The following is a 20,418-nucleotide window of genomic DNA, read 5'->3' as shown; positions in this document are numbered from 1 at the left end:
GAGAACCGGATCCCTGTAGCCCGATTCCTTGGAATCGTTTGCCTGCCTGCTTAACGATTCTGCTTACCAATTCCGCCTCCGTTGCGCATGCGCGATGACATCACACGTGCGCTGCATTGTTCTGGTCAGAACATAGCCAACATGGCATTGAGGCAGAAACGGTCTAAAAAGACGACACCAGGTCCACTGGAACACTGTCAAAGTTTCCATTTCTTCTAAAGGGTGGAATCTCTCTAATCTGCTCAAACATTTGTCCACAGCATGTGATTCATTTACAGGAATGTCACATATTTGATATGCAGTGGTGGCTGCTCGTCTTTCAGACAGGGGAAGCTCATTGTCGGCTTACACAAAAAAAAAATTGTCAAGTTATTTAAACATACATTTGGCCCTCCGTTCCTTTCAAAGAAAATGCTCAGTGACCTTATTGTACCAAGTAGGCGTCTTTTCCAGGGACTGGACCAATGTCCTCTGAATGTCCAGCAGAGCTGGGCTGCTTAGACGGCCTTGGCCCATTGTGTTGCAGGTGTTAGACTTCAGCCTTTTTAAACTACAGATGCTCCTTCCACTCCGACCTAGCCGACAGTTTAATTGATTTAACTATCTACAAAACGATATTCAACTCGAACAAGAAATTATTAAATTATGTAACTGAAACAAGAAAACGCTGAAATGATGTTAAATTGAAACAAGGAAGTACAATGAGTGTGTTTTATTTACAGTGCAAGAAATGAACGAGTAATTTCGTAGTGGTTTCTCTCTTGATTTCACAGCAGAATGCGCAGCGGTATTAAACTGAACTGTGTCAGTGAAGGAGGAGATCTCAAAATAGCTGTCAATCAAACGGGATTCAGCCTTTCGACTGATCCTCCGATCAGCACGTGGGATTCTGGCGTCCAGCCCGGCCGAGCTCCACCCACAGCTCCATTCACCCCCAGAGACGCCCGGAGGCGGGACAACATTGTGGCATTTATCCAATTACCGTCCAGTTTTGAGGCAATGGAAAAAAACAGTTCCACTCAGTCCCATTGAAGCCCAGAGACACCCGGCGTCTACGAGCAAATGCACTGAGCAGAGATGTATGAGAAAACAGTGACACGGGAATGTATGAGAAGTGAACAACATCGCATCCGTTGATTTGTGATAAAGCTGATTCTGAACAAACTCATCTTTGAGATGAACCTGTTCTAACACGTTTGTAGTCAATAAAATGTCAACACAACTGTACATATTTGAACATTTAATTTTCGTAATTTTAGGGGAAGCCGGGCTTCCCTTGCAGTCTATGAGAAATCGCCACTGTTGATATGCTACTTAGCGACGCTTGTGAATGTAGCAGCAGAATGAACACTGGACCCAGTTCCGGTTCCGGTGCGGGCAACAAACATCATACCCAAATACAAGTTTCCGAAGATAGGGGAAAGGAAACGAGGTGCACAACAACGAGAGACAAGCCGAGTCGAACTGGTTCAACGTACTGGACACATGCGGCAATAGAGGAATTAGTAAAACGTCTTTAGTTTCACTTTCACTGTACCCCCCCCCCCCCCCCCCCCCAGGCCCAGCGTTATCTGTTATTATCATTTGTACATACTGTATATGTTATATTTTCTGTGCAGATGTAAATATAAAAGACAGCTGATACAAACACACCCGCTTGTACTGTTTTATTCCCTTACCCAATGAGAATCGATAAGAGAATTGATAAGGAATGGATCGATAAGGAAAATCGATAATGGAATCGGAATCGTTAAATTCTTAACGATTCCCATCCCTAATTAGATTAGATCAGATTAGATTAGACCAGATTAGACTATATTAGATTAGACTACATTAGACTACATTAGATTAGATTAGACTAGATCAGGTTAGATTAGACTAGACCAGATTATATTAGACTAGACTAGATTAGCTCAGACTAGATTAGATTAGACTACATCAGATTATATTAAATTAGACTAGACCAGATTAGATTAGACTAGACTAGATTAGACTAGACCAGATTATATTAGACTAGATTAGATTAGACTAGACCATATTATATTAGACTAGACTAGATTAGCTCAGACTAGATTAGATTAGACTACATCAGATTATATTAAATTAGACTAGACCAGATTAGATTAGATTAGACTAGACTAGATTAGACTAGACCAGATTATATTAGACTAGATTAGATTAGAGTTGGAGCCCGACCGATAATCAGATGACCAATTAATTGGGCCAATTATAGAGTATCACCAATTAATCAACGTCGGCCAATATGTAGCCAATATATGAACTTTTTTTTGCTGCATGGAGATTCTGTCGCTCGCTGCTCCTGTGTGTGTGTGTGTGTGTGTGTGTGTGTGTGTGTGTGTGCTGCCCAGAGAATGAGAGGAACTTTAAAGCGAGTTAGTTTCACTTGCACTCCTGCCTGGACAATGACGCTATCACCCACTCCCACACACAATCACATAATCATGGAGCTACACCACCCCCACCCCACCCTGCTCCGAAAATCACGGACCCCCCCCCCCCCCCTCATCTTATTAAGTATTCACCCCCACACACACACCCATGTCTGTGCACTTCCTGTCTACCTCACAGTTTCATTCTGCAGGCAGGCCTGGGTGTCAATAGTGTAGCGGAGACCGGGGACAGTTGTAACACGGGTCAGTTGTAACTCTTGCAATTGCTCCAATCAGGATTAACTTAGGACTCACCTAATTCACTCTGCACATGCTCAGTTTAGTCCTTAGTCCACATAAGGAGTTGTAGTGCCGTGAGGCAGACACATCAAAATTTGTGAGTGAAAACATAATTGTGTGGTAAGTAATATTTTTTGCTCTAATTATTTTTGTGATTGCATAGTTTGCATTTGAAAGTTGTGTAAATTATATTTGTGAGATAAACACAGATTTATGCAACTGTTTATCCACCTGTCCACAATTATCTAATATAAGATTATTAAATCCTGTGTAGATCAGTGTTCTTATTTCATATATCAGCCAATATATCGGTTATCGGCCAATATCGGATATCGGCCGATATATCGGATATCATCTTTTTTTAGCCCCCAATATCAGTATCGGCATCGGCTCCAACAATCCCATATTGGTCGGGCTCTAATAGAGTAGACCAGATTAGACTACATTAGGTTAGACTACACCAGATTAGACTAGATTAGATTACATTACATTAGATTATACTTCTGTCTCTGTCAGCCCTGTACCAAGATGGCGGCACTTTAGGCATGTCCCTTCCTTATTATATATCATATATTTTATAATTATATATTATATAATTATTATTGTTATTAATGCCTGACAGCCTGCCCTGCCATGAGTTAACTGCCAGATCAAGTAGCCAATCAGAGGAGAGCTGGATCTAATACGTGCAAATGTGGAGGTGGAACTAGTTATAGATGCAACTACTTAAGAAGGAATTCAAACAGGTTGTAAAAATGTGCTGGATTTGATCTATAAATGAATATGAAGATAGTTTAGCAGCAGCTGGAGGGTTCAAATTCAAACTGTCTGAACTATTAGGGTCCAAAAACACAAATAAATGAACCACAGACTAAGAAAAGTGGGTTTAGACAAATATGAACTATTTAAAAACTATTTCCAACACAAATGTAGTCACAGCTTTGGACTGTTTTATCACATAAATCTGTGAAAAGTTAAAGTTTCAGACATAATCCCTTCAAATATCCACTTCCGCGGCAAAACGGGCCTGGTTCCACCCAAACCCTGGCCTCGTCCTCCACCTGGGTCCAAGAGCTCAGACCGATATTACTTATGGACATATACTGGACAGTGTCAAAGACAGCTTTTTACTAAATAATATCATCATTCTGGGTCTGTTTTGCAAACACAAATGTAAATATTGGAAGATGAAACCAACATTTTCCAGTTTCCATGACTTTCTGCTCTGTATGAAAACTCTCAATCACATGAAGAGTAAACCTGCACTGAAGCTTCTATCAATTATTGAAGAACATAGTTTGCACAAGCCCTAGCCCCCACCTCATTTTATGTGTTATTTATTTGTTTGTTTGTTTGTTTGTTTCAAAAAAATTGCAGTCTTCGTGGTTGTTGACATCTATATATGTACTCCTATTTGCACCCATGCCTTTGTATGTTCTTAAATACGGATGCCAAGTTGTTTGTATATTTGTATATTGTCAGTTAAAAAAAAAATAAATTACCATTTCACTGGGATAAAGAAGGTTATTTATTATCTGACTCACACTCCGGAGCAAAAGGTGGCGGTAATGAACCAAAAGCTGGATGCCGACCGCCGTAAAACACGAAGAAGAAGAAGAGGGGGGGGGAAAAAAAAAAAAAAAAAAAAAAAAGTCCACACCGGAAGAGTCGATCAGGTCGGACAGACTCAACTGGAACTTTCTACGGGACCTGATCGGGGGCGGGTCCAGGTCCGGGTCCAGTCTGTTTGGTGACTGTATCTGCCAGGCTCTGCTGAGGCTGCGGCGGCTGAGACCGGAGCTACCACCGGACCAACCCCGGGACTAACACCGGCTAACGGTGTCGCGTCGGCGGCATGTTCGGCTGCCTGGTGGCCGGGCGGCTGGTGCAGACCGACTCGGTGCAGGTGTCCTCGGATAAGTTCGTGTTCACGCTCCCGGACTATGAGAACGTGAACCACGTGGTGGTGTTCATGCTGGGCACGGTGCCGTTCCCCGCCGGGATGGGCGGGGCCGTGTACTTCTCGTTCCCGGACCCGGTGAGCGGCGGCCCGGTGTGGCAGCTGCTCGGCTTCATCACTAACGACAAACCCAGCGCCATCTTCCGGATCTCGGGGCTGAAGGCCGGGGAGGGCGGGGCGCACCCCTTCGGCTCCGTGGCCCCGGCGGCCTCGGCCTCCGTGGCGCAGGTCGGGGTGTCCGTGGAGGCCCTGGACCAGCTGGCCCAGCAGACCCCGGTGTCCGGCGCCGCCGTGTCCACGGTGGACTCCTTCCTCCACTTCACCCAGAAGATGCTTGACAGCCTCTTCAACTTCGCCGCGTCCTTCGCGGTGACGCAGGCGCAGATGAACCCGAACCCGACCGAGACCTTCATCCCGTCCAGCTGCGTCCTCCGCTGGTACGAGAACTTCCAGAGGCGCCTGGCCCAGAACCCGAACTTCTGGAAGACCTGAGGGACCAGACGACACCCCGAGACCAAAGAGGAGGCCGAACCGGTGCGCAGAGTCCGAGACCGAGACCCGTGAACCGGACCAAGGACTGTGTAGAACCTGAACCAGGTGGATCCACTGAGATAGAGCTTTTGTTTTGTTTTTCTGTATTAAAACAAGAAAAGGCACGAGATCATGTGTGAGGTTCTTCATTTAAGAGCAACGCCTGCACCTGAACGCACCACAGGTATCTAACACACCAACTGTGTACCTGAATGCACCACCAGTACCTGAACACACCAACTGTGCACATGAATGCACCACAGGTATCTAACACACAACTGTATACCTGAATGCACAACAGGTATCTAACACACCAACTGTGTACCTGAATGCACCACCAGTACCTGAACACACCAACTGTGTACATGAATGCACCACAGGTATCTAAACACACCAACTGTGTACCTGAATGCACCACCAGTACCTGAACACACCAACTGTGTACATGAATGCACCACAGGTATCTAACACACCAACTGTGTACCTGAATGCACCACCAGTACCTGAACACACCAACTGTGTACATGAATGCACCACAGGTATCTAAACACACCAGTACCTGAACACACTGCCTGCACCTAAATACATCACTGGTACCTGCTCACAGCTTGTACACCTGAACACACCACCTGCACTGAAAGGCAACATCTGTACATTAACACATCATTGGCATTTGAACGTAACACCGGTCCTTGAATACACCACCAGTACCTGAACAGGAAGAATGCACCTGAATGCAATGGTACCTGAATGCCCCACTGGTATGTGAGCTCATGGACTTGAACACATCATGATGCAGAGGGAAGTGTCTATGAGATGAACGGATGACCAGTGAACGCATCGGCTTCATCTAAACTGTTGTGATGTTTCTGTGGAGTCCAGTCGTTCAGACCTCAGGTCCAACTGGAGGCCGTGCAGTCCTGGACCTGATCCCAGTTCCTCAAAACCTTCGATAAAGCTTCCGCCTCTATATTGTGTCTTTAATCGTCCATTGGTCAAACGTCAGGTTTAAATTTAAAGTGTTGCTTCATTAGTTTTTGTTCTAAATAAATCTTGAACTCTAACATCTGTCAGTTTAACAAAACTGAAGTGAATTCATCACATTTAATCTGCTTAATTTCTCTGATGTCCAGATAATAGACATTAAAATACTGTGACTTAAGTTTCCTGTTTACAGAGTAAATGAAATAAAACCTGTAAAAATGGATTAGTCTGCCTCCAGTCACACATTTGAATAAATCTATTGATTTTTTTTTTTTTTCCCGAATTTAAAATAAAAACTTTTTTTTTTTTTTTTTTTTTTTTTTAAATTCTTATTTATTTATTTATTTATTTATTTATTTATTTTATTTCTAATACATTCTTCCAAAGTGTTGGAGGAACAGGCTTTCTGAACCACTGAGTCCAAGTGTTGAAATGGTTCAGTGTTTTGAAGTATCTGATATAATGAACTGTGGTGACATCTGCCGGATGGAAGTATGAACTGCAGTCACATTAAACTGATGAGTTTAAAAAGGATCTACAGTCTTTTTTTTCCAGTTGAGATATATTCTTTTATTCAGTGTACTCACTTCTTATAATATGTGATCTGTCACTGTAATGCAGCTCTAATGAGGTGTATTATTTTTTATTATTTGAACAATTGAACAGTATATATACATAATAGTATACATCAAAAAAAGATAGAAAATTTCACAATTTACAATATATTTTACATTTCAAACACATGTAAGCAGTGGTGTGCACTTGCCCCTTGGACCAAGCAAGTGCCCTTTTGAAAGTTCTTTTTTTTAAAGAGTGTTTGTGGCCCATTCCTACGGAAGCGTATTGCATTCACAAAAAAAAAAATAATTTCGGCTCTGTTTTTCTGAATTAATGAGATAATTATCTCATAATTACGAGAAAAAATAAGTTAAAAAAAAAAAAAAATCGGCGCTGTTTTTCTGAGTTTATGAGATACTGTTTCCTGAAAAAAAAAAAAAAAAAAAAAAGCTCTGATTTTATGAGTTTACGAGATACTGTTTTCCGAAAAAAAAAAAAAGCTCTGTTTTTATGAGTTTACGAGATACTGTTTCCGAAAAAAAAAAAAAAAAAAAAAAAAAAAAAAAGCTCTGTTTTTATGAGTTTACGAGATACTGTTTTCTGAAAAAAAATAAAATGTGTCTGTGTTTCTGTCAGTGGGACAGTGGTCCCTGGTCCAGGCAGGAGCTCCTTCTATCTGTGCTGCTGAAAGCCTCTCGGGGGAGCGTGAAGTTGTTTCCGTTCTCGTAACCGGTTCCGATTACGGATCATGGAACTAGTTTCGTTCACAGAAATCAGAACCAAGCCCCGCTTCGTGCACGGATCAAGCCCTTCAACCACACCGACGCTCAGAGCCTGTAACCCGGCTTCCTGACAGGGCACGACCGCGGTGATGGGAGCTGGCATTAATGAAGTCAAATAAAATGACATTCACCAGCATTAAAGAAAATATACACAGCAGAAGAGTGCAAATGTGGATTCTTTTATTTGTCAGACCTGATGGAAAGCATTAGTCAGAACTAGATCCACGGAGGAGCGGCTTGGTGTACCGGTTCGTCCCCCCTCCAATAACTTTCCATCAGGTCCAGGTGGACAGCTATCCGCTCCCCGGTGTGTAAGCCGGACTGGAGCGGGTGGACGGAGCAGCTCAACTCGACAGAACAGCGGCGCTCGGAGCCTGTAGCCCGGCTTCCTGACAGGACAGGACGCGGTGATGGGAGTTGGCATTAATGACTACCACTACTACTAGGACTCCTGCCATGGGGCAGGTGTCCTGTCCCGGTGCATTGGGCCGACCAGGTGAACTAGTGTTTTCCATGGCTGGTGGTCCTGTGCCAGCTGCTCTGCGTCCTCCATGGTAACTCCATGTTGTTGGAGGTCGCCTGCAATGACGTCGAGCCATCGGGTGCGGGACTTGCCTTGTGGTCGTTTCCAGTCTGCGGCCTTTGGGTCAAACTGAAGGATGGCTCTTGTTGGATGGTCAGGAGGGAGGCGGAGGACATGACCGAACCAGCGGGGGCGACGTTGCGCGGCCAGGCTGGATGCTTTGGGCTGGCGTGTGCGGGCTCCAAGCACCTGATTGGAAACCCGCCGGGTCCACCTGATGTTTTCGATGGTTCTGAGAGCCCTGCTATCAAAGCCACCTATTCTGGCAGCCAGAGTCTGGTTTAAGGGCCATGTTTCCGAGCCATAGAGCAGGATGGAGAGGACGGCAGAGTTGTAGATCCGGAGCTTCGTCCTGCGTGAGATGGTCTGGTTCCGCCACAGTGGTTTCCAGAGAGACTGCAGAGCTGATGCTGCCAGGGCCCTTCTGTGGGTAATCTCTGGTTTTAGGTCCCCGTTGTCTGTCATCACCCCAGATACACAAAGCTCTTGACAGGTTCTACAATGTCATTGCTAAGCTGCAAGGGAGGTGGATCTGGCCCATCACCGACATGCGTGAGGTTGGTTTTTGTCCAGTTCACTTGGAGGCCAAGCTTCTGTGCCTCTTCACTGTAACTGCCCAGAGCATCTGTCAGCTGACTGTAGGATGTGCTGAGCAGGATGGTGTCAGCAGCGTACTCCAGGTCCTGGCATTAATGAAGTCAAATAAAATGACATTCACCAGCATTAAAGAAAATATTCACAGCAGAAGAGTGCAAATGTGTATTCATTTATTTGTCGGACCTAATGGAACGCATTAGTCAGAACTAGATCCGTGGAGGAGCTCTTGGTGCCCCGGTTCACCCCCCACCCCCATAGCTTTCCACCTGGACCTGATGGAAAGCTGTCCGGGGGTGGGGGGTGAACCGGGACACCAAGACGCATATTTTATTTAATCATGGTGAATGTCATTTTATTTGACTTCATTAATGCCAACTCCCATCACCGCGTCCTGTCCTGTCAGGGAGCCGGGCTACAGGCTCCGAGCGCCGCTGTTCTGACAGTTGAGCTGCTCCGTCCACCCGCTCCAGTCCGGCTTACACACCGGGGAGCGGATAGCTGTCCGCCTGGACCTGATGGAAAGTTATTGGAGGGGGGACGAACCGGTACACCAAGCCGCTCCTCCGTGGATCTAGTTCTGACTAATGCTTTCCATCAGGTCTGACAAATAAATGAATCCACATTTGCGCTCTTCTGCTGTGTATATTTTCTTTAATGCTGGTGAATGTCATTTTATTTGACTTCATTAATGCCAGCTCCCATCACCGCGGTCGTGCCCTGTCAGGAAGCCGGGCTACAGGCTCTGAGCGCCGGTGTGGTTGAAGGGCTTGATCCGTGCACGAAGCGGGGCTTGGTTCTGATTTCTGTGAACGAAACTAGTTCCATGATCCGTAATCGGAACCGGTTACGAGAACGGAAACAACTTCACGCTCCCCCGAGAGGCTTTCAGCAGCACAGATAGAAGGAGCTCCTGCCTGGACCAGGGACCACTGTCCCACTGACAGAAACACAGACACATTTTATTTTTTTTTCAGAAAACAGTATCTCGTAAACTCATAAAAACAGAGCTTTTTTTTTCTTTCAGGAAACAGTATCTCATAAACTCAGAAAAACAGCGCCGATTTTTTTTTTTTTAACTTATTTTTTCTCGTAATTATGAGATAATTATCTCATTAATTCAGAAAAACAGAGCCGAAATTTTTTTTTTTTTTGTGAATGCAATACGCTTCCGTACATTCCAACATAATCATCGATAAATACTGGACGATTAAAAGCGTGTAATAATGCCCCCCCCACCACACACACACACACACACACACACACACACACACACACACACACACACACACAGCACAGTGCATATCCACACATGTGATGCGTTGCCCACACACTCCGCCTCCCCTGCCCCAACAGTCAGGTAACACACACGAATGAATCCAGTCCAGTGTTTGTTTGCTCCTTAAACCTCAGTTGCCAAACAATAACTTGCATTTAAACTCTCTGTTGTGAACTAGCCTGTCTCATACAGCACCACACAGCTGATCATACATTAGCCCACTGCACACGGTAAGCTAGCTTCACAAGCTAGAGGCTAGCCTAAACCAATATGACCTGATGTGATGAGCGCCACTAATGTCAGTAGTTTGTCATCGCAGCATGAGAATCTATCAGTATATTTGAGCTGAATATTTAGTATTGTGTAGGTTTACATTAGGCTACATAATTAACAGTTGCAGTAATTTTATTTAAATGACAAACAGGTAATTCCTAATTGTCTGTAAAAAAAAAAAAGAAAAAAAAAGGAAAAGAAGAAAAGTTGTAATGTAACCAAGGAGTCTTATTCATATTGTTGGTCTCTTTTTATTTACTATGTGCAGCATAATGCCTAGAAAGGAGAGGATTAGGAGAGAAAAAGAAAGAGAGCTCCAGCCATCAGCCCAGGGGAGCCGCTCTGTGCTCTAATGGATCAAATTATCCACCGGCAGCAAGGAGGGAGAGGAAGAAGAAGATGAAGATAAAGGTCAGAGTTTAGACCACAGTCATGTTAACTGTTTAGGGCCTTTTAACTCAGATTTTAAAATTGAATTGTTCCAGCTTAAAAGCTGTCCACATTTTATTTTTAAAACAAAAAGTGGTTTTGCAATATTAAATCAGGCATGAAGCTATACAGTAGAACACAGTCAGCTAATGAGGATTTTCATTCATCACAAGCACAGATATTGGGTACAGTTACATGACGTTTTTTAAATCTGATTTATTTTTCCAGAAGAAATTAATTCGGAACTAAAGTATTCTCTTTTCTGTTTACATGGAAATGTTAAACCCGAATAAAGGTTTACATGAGAAATGTTTATTCATTTCTCGCAGCCCTTCTGTTAGCTTAGCTTAGCATAGTCACTGCATTTCCATGGTCACACATAGCCAGTTTTTTAAAGGTGATTTGTCGTCTTTTGTAAGCGATTTTCTGAAATCCGATTCTAATTATTTCTTTAGATCCGCGACTTACTGCACTCATGCAATCTTGGAACTGTTGTGTTGACAGAAGTTGGAAAATCTTTTTGTTGGAAGGGATGCATGTGCTAAATTAGCTTTGCTTTAGCGTTTTAGCTTTGCATTAGCTTTTATTTCCCAAGATTTTCTTACTGCAGTAAGTCACATGGCCATGATTTGAGCCTCAATTTGTGATCATATTGACCCCAGCAGACTAAAGTAATGATTGAATTTCACAAAATCACTCACAAAATACTACGGATCACCCTGAAAGCCTGGCTACGTCTGACCGTAGGAATGAAGCCATTATGCTAAACTAGGCTAAGCTAAGTTAACGGAAGGGCTGCGAGAACAAGGCAATCAGTGCACTGCAGTGCAAACTGATTCGCCAACTTAATGAACTCATTAGTGCATGACAAATGAATTAATAAAAAGCAAGTGGTGAACTCTTCCTTCAGGGTTTTCCAGGCTGGTAGATCCCATCAGAATAGCACACTGGAACGCTTTGGGAAGACTAGACTGCAATGCACATTCTTCCACTAACGCAGAATGTGTGCGTCATCGTGACAAGACAACGAGCATGCGCAGAATGGAAGGAATAAAGTCCAAATGGAATAAAGGGTTTACATGTCCGAGGAATAATTTAGTTCAGAATTAAAAGGGAATTAAACCAGTGACTTTATTCGGATTTAAATTTATTCCAAATTTTTCTTTTTCAACTGGAATAAGGTGTTTACATGGGCATCTGAAATAGGATCTAACCTTTAATCAGATTAAACCAGGAATAAAAGTTGTCATGTAAACGCACGGACTGACTCATAATACTCGTCAAAAGTGCATTATCTGTACCAGATACTTGTTTCAGCTGAGTGTCTGGCTCATCCCTATTCATACGCTAATTATATTATTTTGTACCAACCATAAGTTATTTCTATGTTACAAGACTTGCAGTAATCTTGTATTTACCTTAATAGGCTATTATTAAAATTAAAAAAAAAAAAAAAAGGCTATTATTAAAACTACTATTGTTCAATTCTAGGCAGCTACAACAGGGAAGCAGCTCATCCAGACATCCACATAAATCACAGTAAGATCATCAGAATCTTTCAAGACATGGCACAGAGGAGGATTCTGCTTTAGAGAGTGGTAAAGCTGCACTCTTCACTCCTCAATTCAAAATGAGATGTTGTACACTTCTTTTGTCCTGATGGGGGAAAAAACACAATTTTCTTATTTTGCAGCCAATACACTGATCTATCGTTGTAGCTGCCTAACTAACTAAAAACCTTCAATGTGTGTTTATTCCAGAGAAATAAAAACAGTGATTGACTGATCACAAAGTGCCCTTATTTTTTCAATGAGCACCTGCCCCCCAAAATGTCTGTGCACGCCACTGCATGTAAGTAAAAATTTTAAAAAAAATCAAATGTTTGAGGTATAAATAGAATATATATTATATATGTAGGATCTACAGTCTAGATGTGTGGAAAAGCTCAATATTACATCATTAATCTAATTCTATTTTTAGCAAAATACCACATTCATAAATCCAAGTTCTCCAATCGCAAACCGTCCTTTTTAATCTTTAAAACTGAGTTTAAACAATATATTTCAAGTATTCAATATTCTGAAAATACAAAAGCTATCAGAACCACTGATCTATGTAACACTTATGATCTTTGCATAAACTGATGGATTATTTCTGCCTGTATATTTTGTCCTCTGTCTAATGTTCTGTTCTACGGAAGCGTATTGCATTCACAAAAAAAAAATAAAAAAAATTCAGCTCTGTTTTTCCAAATTAATGAGATAATTATCTTGTTAATTAGAAAAACAGAGCTGAATTTTATTTTTTGTGTCAATGCAATACGCTTCTGCACTGTTCTGTTCATGTTGTTATATTAATATTGTATTGTACTTTTTATGTTTTCATTGTATTCTGTATAACACAAAATAAATATGTTTAAAAAAAACCCTGAAAAACAAACAAACAAAAAAACTAAAAAAAACAAAAAAACATGGAAATGCTTTTTTTTTTTCCTTTTATTGAAAATAATTATATAATTATATACTTGTGTGATTGTGCCGTTGTATAATAGAGTATGTTTTAGATCAGGGGTGTCCAATCCTGGTCGTCAAGAGCAACTATCCTGCATGTTTTAGAGCAGGGGTCGGCAACCCTGGTCCTACAGAGCCACTATCCTGCATGTTTTAGATGTTTCCTTCTTCCAACACACCTGATGGTCATTACCGGGCTTCTGCAGAGCGTGATGATAGGCTTATCGTTTGAATCAGGTGTGTTGGAAGAGGGATACATCTAAAACATGCAGGATAGTGGCTCTGTAGGACCAGGGTTGCTGACCCCTGTTTTAGATGTATCCTCTTCCAACACACCTGATTCAAATGAAAAGCCTATCATCAAACTCTGCAGAAGCCTGATAATGACCATCAGGTGTGCTGGAAGAGGGAAACATCTAAGACATACAGGATAGTAGCTCTCAAGGACCATTGGATTGGACACCCCTGTTTTAGATCGATGCTGTGGTGGATCCTTTGCCACCACCATCTTGTGTTAGTAGTTTTTGTTTCATAAGTTTTTGTTCAGTTACAGTTAATGATGACATGACACGGTTTAGTTGAAGTATTTTATTTCAACATTCTAATGTGGGTGCACACATATTAGTTATGTTTGAATTATTTACTCACATTGTTCTTCAGTTGCTGACAAAAGACCAGACAAAGGGGCATGGCTAGTATTTAAGACGGGGGAAGGAACAATTATCACCAGACTGAGGGGGGAAACACTGTTTCTTTGTGTTAATTTAGTTGTTTAAATTCTTGGTTTAAATCACATTGGTTTCACACAGTTAGTATTTTGTGTCTAGTTATGATTTGTTTTTATGTTATTTTGATTAAGTTAATGGTTTAGTTGAATTTCATAGTGTAATGCCTCCCCCTTGTGTGTGGTTTGGGTTAGTCCCTTTCTATTTCAGCCCACCTTGGTTCTTTGTCTGGTTAAGTCAGTTTTGTTCTGTTACAGTTTGGTTTAGTTGACCTCAGTTGAGCCCATCTTTGTTCATTTTGTTAATTGCCATTTTTTGGAGCTTGTGTTAACATTTTCTAACTTTATTAAATTATCACTTTTCCTAATTTTACCACCTGTAAATGGCCTCGCCAGTTGCTGAACCAGCTATCCAAACAGCTAAACACGAATCCAGAAACTTCACAGACTCCAGGGGATGATCAATGGAGTTTACTGAATAATTCTTATTTTGTGAAACTGTAACAATATAGAAAAATGGAAATATCCATATCAGTATTCATGTCAAATAATGATCACAGAATACAACCACATACTGTATATACAACAATGAGTCGAGACCACTAGCATTGGAGTTAGCATCGTGGTTAGCAGTGACGTGCAGTGGGGTTCATGGCTGGGGAGGCACTGACTCTTTCAGAGCCAGATCTACAAATATATGGTGGCCTGAGAAACTGGAATAGAGAGAGTGAGCCAAAGGAATGGCCTGGGTATATGGGCTCTGCATCAAGTCAGCATAGGTAGACTGGCAGGAACTCAACAGGAAACCTTCAAAAAGAGCCATTTCAAACTAAAAATAAAAAAAACTTTATGGTCTTACCTTTATTTGTACATTAAATCCATGCGCCGATCCTGGTGAATTAAAGTGTATAAAAAAGAACGAAGAAGAGTATAAACACATGAATCTGTGGACTCACAGGCGCCATCTATCATGAGGCAGGGGTACTGTTTGCCTCCCCTAGTGACTTTTTCACTGCGGTTTTATGATTAATCAGCGAGCCTAAACACATTACAGAAATACATTCCATACGTTATGCAGATTATGGAAGGATAGAGCATGTAATCAGAGTGTTTGAAAGCATTTTAACTGCGATATACAGAGGGACAGCGACACAATATTTTCATCGGGTACCAGCAGAGCTCATGAGGGGAGGAGACAGTTCTCCTGGAGGCACAGCACAGTGCTGCCTCACGGCGCATCTCCTCCTTGTATTTGAACGGAGCATACAGAAATTCTGCTATTCTAATTGACAAAAAAATAATAATAATAATAACAATATTGGATTCGAACGGAAAATGAGTTTACAGGACATACCAGCTGACAACTATCAACATTTATTATATTTTATAGTCAAGTTTTTTTTCTTTTCAAGACTGATAAGGGAGGCTCTGCCTCCCCTGCCTCCTCTGACTGCATGTCACTGGTGGTTAGCATAACAATTAGCATAGCAATTTTATACATTTTATAGTGCAATGAGAACGTTCCAACTCTCAAATGTGCAACCAAACAACATTGTATAAAATGTGCAATCATTTTTACCATATAATACTGACAGATGATGCTTTAACAAACACCAAAATAAAAGAAACTCAGGAAAGCAGAGCCACTATTTATTGTGGTGAGAACGTTTTTAACGACTTCCTGTCTGATTCTTCTTCTACTGTTCTAAACAAAGTGAACTGACAATGGCCATTAGATGGCGTATTTTGATAAGCTATGAACAACATTATCTACAGTGAACATAACACCACCTTTGTCCTGGTCCTTATGTTTGGTCCTCTACAATTGGTGGCAGCGGTGGGATCATCCAGTGAAGGACATGGGTGTATTTGTGTTACTTTGGACCATTTTTTTTCTCTCTACCTACCTCTGAATTTAAGAAGAATGCCAGGAAGAGGAAGAGCAAGAGGAACAGAGCAGACAAGATCAGGAGCTGATTGTAAACCAGGTGATCAAGGGAGAGATGAGCAAGGAACCAGTGATGAGGTGTGTGCAGTGGCGCAGAAAAGGTGCCCTGGGGCCCCAAGCAAAAATAAACAAACAAACAAACAAATAAATAAATATATATATATATATATATATATATATATATATATATATATATATATATATATATATATATATATATATGTGTGTGTGTGTGTGTGTGTGTGTGTGTATATATATATATATATATATATATATATATATATATATATATATATATATATATATATATATACAGGGTGTCCCATAAGTCTCCATACATAGGAAAAATAAACGTTTCTTGACATAAACCATTTTTATTTATAGAATATGCTCTATATGACTGCCATTTTGTCGGGAACACATTTCAATGCGTATCCTCCACTGCTGAAGAACTATAAAAAAGAAATATAAAGAAATACATGTTAGAACCATATGTATTATGTCTCCTATGTATGGAGACTTATGGGACACCCTGTTTATGTCAGTGACATGCAGTCAGAGGAGGCAGGGGAGGCAGAGCCTCCCTTATCAGTCTTGAAAAGAAAAAAAACTTGACTATAAAATATAATAAATGTTGATAGTTGTCAGCTGGTATGTCCTGTAAACTCATTTTCCATTCGAATCCAATATTGTTATTATTATTATTTTTTTTTTGTCAATCAGAATAGCAGAATTTCCGTATGCTCCGTTCAAATACAAGGAGGAGATGCGCCGTGAGGCAGCACTGTGCTGTGCCTCCAGGAGAACTGTCTCCTCCCCTCATGAACTCTGTTGGTACCCAATGAAAATATTGTGTCGCTGTCTCTCTGTATATCGCAGTTAAAATGCTTTCAAACACTCTGATTACATGCTCTATCCTTCCATAATCTGCATAACGTATGGAATGTATTTCTGTAATGTGTTTAGGCTCGCTGATTAATCATAAAACCGCAGTGAAAAAGTCACTAGGGGAGGCAAACAGTACCCCTGCCTCATGATAGATGGCGCCTGTGAGTCCACAGATTCATGCGCTTATACTATTCTTCGTTCTTTTTTATACACTTTAATTCACCAGGATCGGCGCATGGATTTCATGTACAAATAAAGGTAAGACCATAAAGTTTTTTTTAATTTTTAGTTTGAAATGGCTCTTTTTGAAGGTTTCCTGTTGAGTTCCTGCCAGTCTACCTATGCTGACTTGATGCAGAGCCCATATACCCAGGCCATTCCTTTGGCTCACTCTCTCTATTCCAGTTTCTCAGGCCACCATATATTTGTAGATCTGGCTCTGAAAGAGTCAGTGCCTCCCCAGCCATGAACCCCACTGCACGTCACTGGTATATGTACACACACAGGTGGGGGAGGGGCAATTTGGACTCAGGGGGCCCCTTCAGAGAATTTGAGACAGCTAGCTGTTACTGCAACTTCTCACTGCTGCTGTGTAGTGAACTTATTCTTTAGACTGTTTGTGTCAAGTCTGTTGGTCCTTTGGGGGCCCCTGCTGGCTTAGGGGCCCCAAGCAGCTGCCTGCCTTGCCTAATGGCAAGCAGCACCACTGGGTGTGTGGAGCTGTTGGTGGACTGCTTAATATGGAGGACGGGGAGGAAGAGGACCAGAATGAGCCTACATTAGCAGACCTAGCTAACCTTCTCCAGATCCATAAAGGGCAGGGGTCTCAAACTCAACTTACCTGGGGGCCACTGGAGGTAGAGTCTGGGTCAGGCTGGGCCGCATTAAGTATTCCACAAAAAAAGGGTTTCCATACTTTACTCGGAGCCAGTAACATGCACTTTTTGATGAACTCTCCTTCTTTGAATGGCTTTCCAGCCCTACCAATCGTCTCACTCACCTTGTAGCTAACTTCGACTGCTGCTTCATTCTCCTTGTTTGCTTTCTTCAATAAATCTTGTTGCCTCAATAGACATTTTTTTAAGATTGGCGACCCGGTTCTTTCTCTCATCTCCCTGGTATTTTTTATAATCCTCAGCATGTCTAGTTGAGTAATGATGTCAGACGTTGTATTCCTTATACACCGCAACTTTCTCTGCATATGAGACACATAGGGGTGTCCCTGAGCTTGACAAAAAATATTCAGGCTCCCACTTTTCCTGAAATTTCCTGAGCTCATTGCCAACCTTTCTCTTGATGGCACATTTTGAGAGAGACTTGACTAGAACTGGGTAATAGCTAGGGATAGGAATTGAGAACCGGTTCTTTTTGAGAACCGGATCCCGGTAGCTCGATTCCTTGGAATCGTTTGCCAGCCTGCTTAATGATTCTGTTTATCGATTCCATCTTCGTTGCACATGTGCGATGACGTCATGCATACGCTGCATTGTTTTGGTCAGAACATAGCCAACATGGCGTTGAGGCAGAAACAAACAGTCTAAAAAAATAACACCCAGTCCACGGGGACACTGTCAAAGCTTCCATTTCTTCTAAAGGGTGGAATCCCTCCAATCTGTTCAAACATTTGTCCACAGCATGTGATTCATTTACAGGAATGTCACGTACTTGATACACTACTTAGCGACCCTTGTGAATGTAGCGGCAGAGTGAATGTCGGGCCCAGTTCCGATTCCGGTGCAGGCAACAAACGTCATACCCAAATACAAGTTTCCGAAGATAGGAGAAATGAGGTTCACAACAACGAGAGACGGGCTGAGCCGAACCGGTTCCACGTAGTGGAAATGCGGCAATAGAGGAATTAGTAAAGTGTCTTAAGTTTCACTTTCACTGCACGTACCTGAGCCCCCCCCCCAAACCGGGCCCAGCGTCATCTGTTATTATTATTATTTGTACATACTGTATATGTTATATTTTCTGTGCAGAGATGGAAATATAAAAGACACTTAATGCAAACACGCCGGTTTGTACTCTTTAATTCCCCCACCCAATGAGAATCGATAAGAGAATCGATAAGGAATCGGATCGATAAGCAAAACTGATAATGGAATCGGGATCGTTATCGATTCCCATCCCTAGTGATAGCAGATATTTTCTGTCCACTTGGTGTCACTTCGGAATATGTTTCAACTAAGTGACTAATGTTTATACTTCTCAAGGTACTTCGTGGTTGACTAGCTTGACAACCGTTGACAACAAATGTTGCTGGAAGCTGTTATGAGATTATCTATGGTAGCCCATAAGTGATAAAAATAAATAAAACTAGAAGCACTCGGAGAGCGTAGACCTCCGCCAAGGCTGATCAGTGGGCCCCCCCCGTGGGCCCCCCCGCCCCCGAATACCACCAAAATTTAATCATTTCTTCCTTATCCCATTTCCAACAAACCCTGAAAATTTCATCCAAATCTGTCCATAACTTTTTGAGTTATGTTGCACACTAACGATCAGCGAGCTGGCACGGCCCTCAAAGGAGACATCTGTGGAGATAAATGGACATGCAGTAAGAGCCCAAATTGACACAGGAAGTCCACAGACATTGGTTCAGCGCAGGTATGTTTCACCTCAGTCTGTTTGCACCAGTGAGACCATTCCCATCTGCTGTGTCTATGGTGATGAGAAGATATATCCTACAGCTGATATCTATGGAACAGTGAAAGGACAGACTTACCTGCTAAATGTTGGTGTAGTGGACAACTTACCATTTCCTGTCATGTTGGGTGATGACATACCTGTGCTAATTGATCTGTTGTAACCAGCTCACCTGTGTAATGTTGCTCTGACTTGGGCTCAGGCAAAGCAGTCACATTGCTTTTCTATAATACTGAGCTTCCCACAGAGCAGACCAAGGAGCACAAATCCAGGAGGCAGCGGAAGAGAGAGAAGTTTCAAGGGACTGTGGTAACCCCCCCTGAGTCACCAAAGCTTGAGGTACTGCAAGATTTCAAAATACCTGGTACTATTGTAGAGCTGCAGTACCGGGATGAAAGTATAATGCCGTGTTTCCACTACATGGTATCAGCTCGACTCAACTCGACTCGGCCTTTTTGCATTTCCATTACGAAAACGGACCTGGAATCTGGTACCTGGTACTAGTTTTTTGGTATCACCTCTGCCAAGGTTCCAGGACTGGGGACCAGAGACTAAAAGGTGACGTGTAAACACTGCAGGCCACTGATTGGTCAGATAGTTTTCTCTGTGACCCACCCTTTTACAAAAAACAGATGCAGAAGTTGACAGTAACTATAGTGGTAGGTTCATCCACATGATGACAGCCAGTTAAACTACACCATGGTTTGTCCAGGAGATTCAGACGTAAAAATTCAGCATGAGTTTGACGAGACAACACGCAATGAGTGACTTTATCAGGGACTCTGAGCAGACGACACGGAAGTAACGCGCAGCATCGCTATGATGACTAGGTACTGTAAAGTTGGTAGTATCCTGTAATGGAAACGGTCTGGAATAGGACCTGGTACCCGAGCCAAGTCAAGCTGGTTCCACATACTGGAGACACGGCATAACAAAGTACTTGGAGGATGCTAAGGTGAAGAAAAATGATTTCTGCATTGAAAATGACATTCTTTACAGACAACAAGGGTCATCTAAACAGCTGGTTGTTCCCAGACCA

General features: G+C 42.1%; 1 protein-coding gene across 1 annotated transcript; it reads left to right on the top strand.

Annotated features, from left to right (window-relative positions):
- Nucleotides 1-4,344: 4,344 nt before the first annotated feature.
- Nucleotides 4,345-6,388, top strand: LOC115413361 (protein Hikeshi-like). The gene has a single exon (XM_030126153.1). The coding sequence runs from the start codon at nucleotides 4,546-4,548 to the stop codon at nucleotides 5,140-5,142; it is 597 nt and encodes a 198-aa protein (XP_029982013.1). The 5' UTR covers nucleotides 4,345-4,545; the 3' UTR covers nucleotides 5,143-6,388.
- The last annotated feature ends 14,030 nt before the right edge of the window (nucleotides 6,389-20,418 follow it).

Source organism: Sphaeramia orbicularis, chromosome 22, assembly GCF_902148855.1.
Source record: "Sphaeramia orbicularis chromosome 22, fSphaOr1.1, whole genome shotgun sequence".
Classification (NCBI taxonomy): domain Eukaryota; kingdom Metazoa; phylum Chordata; class Actinopteri; order Kurtiformes; family Apogonidae; genus Sphaeramia; species Sphaeramia orbicularis.
Note: the sequence above shows the minus strand (reverse complement) of the source record. Positions and strands in the feature narration are given on the sequence as shown.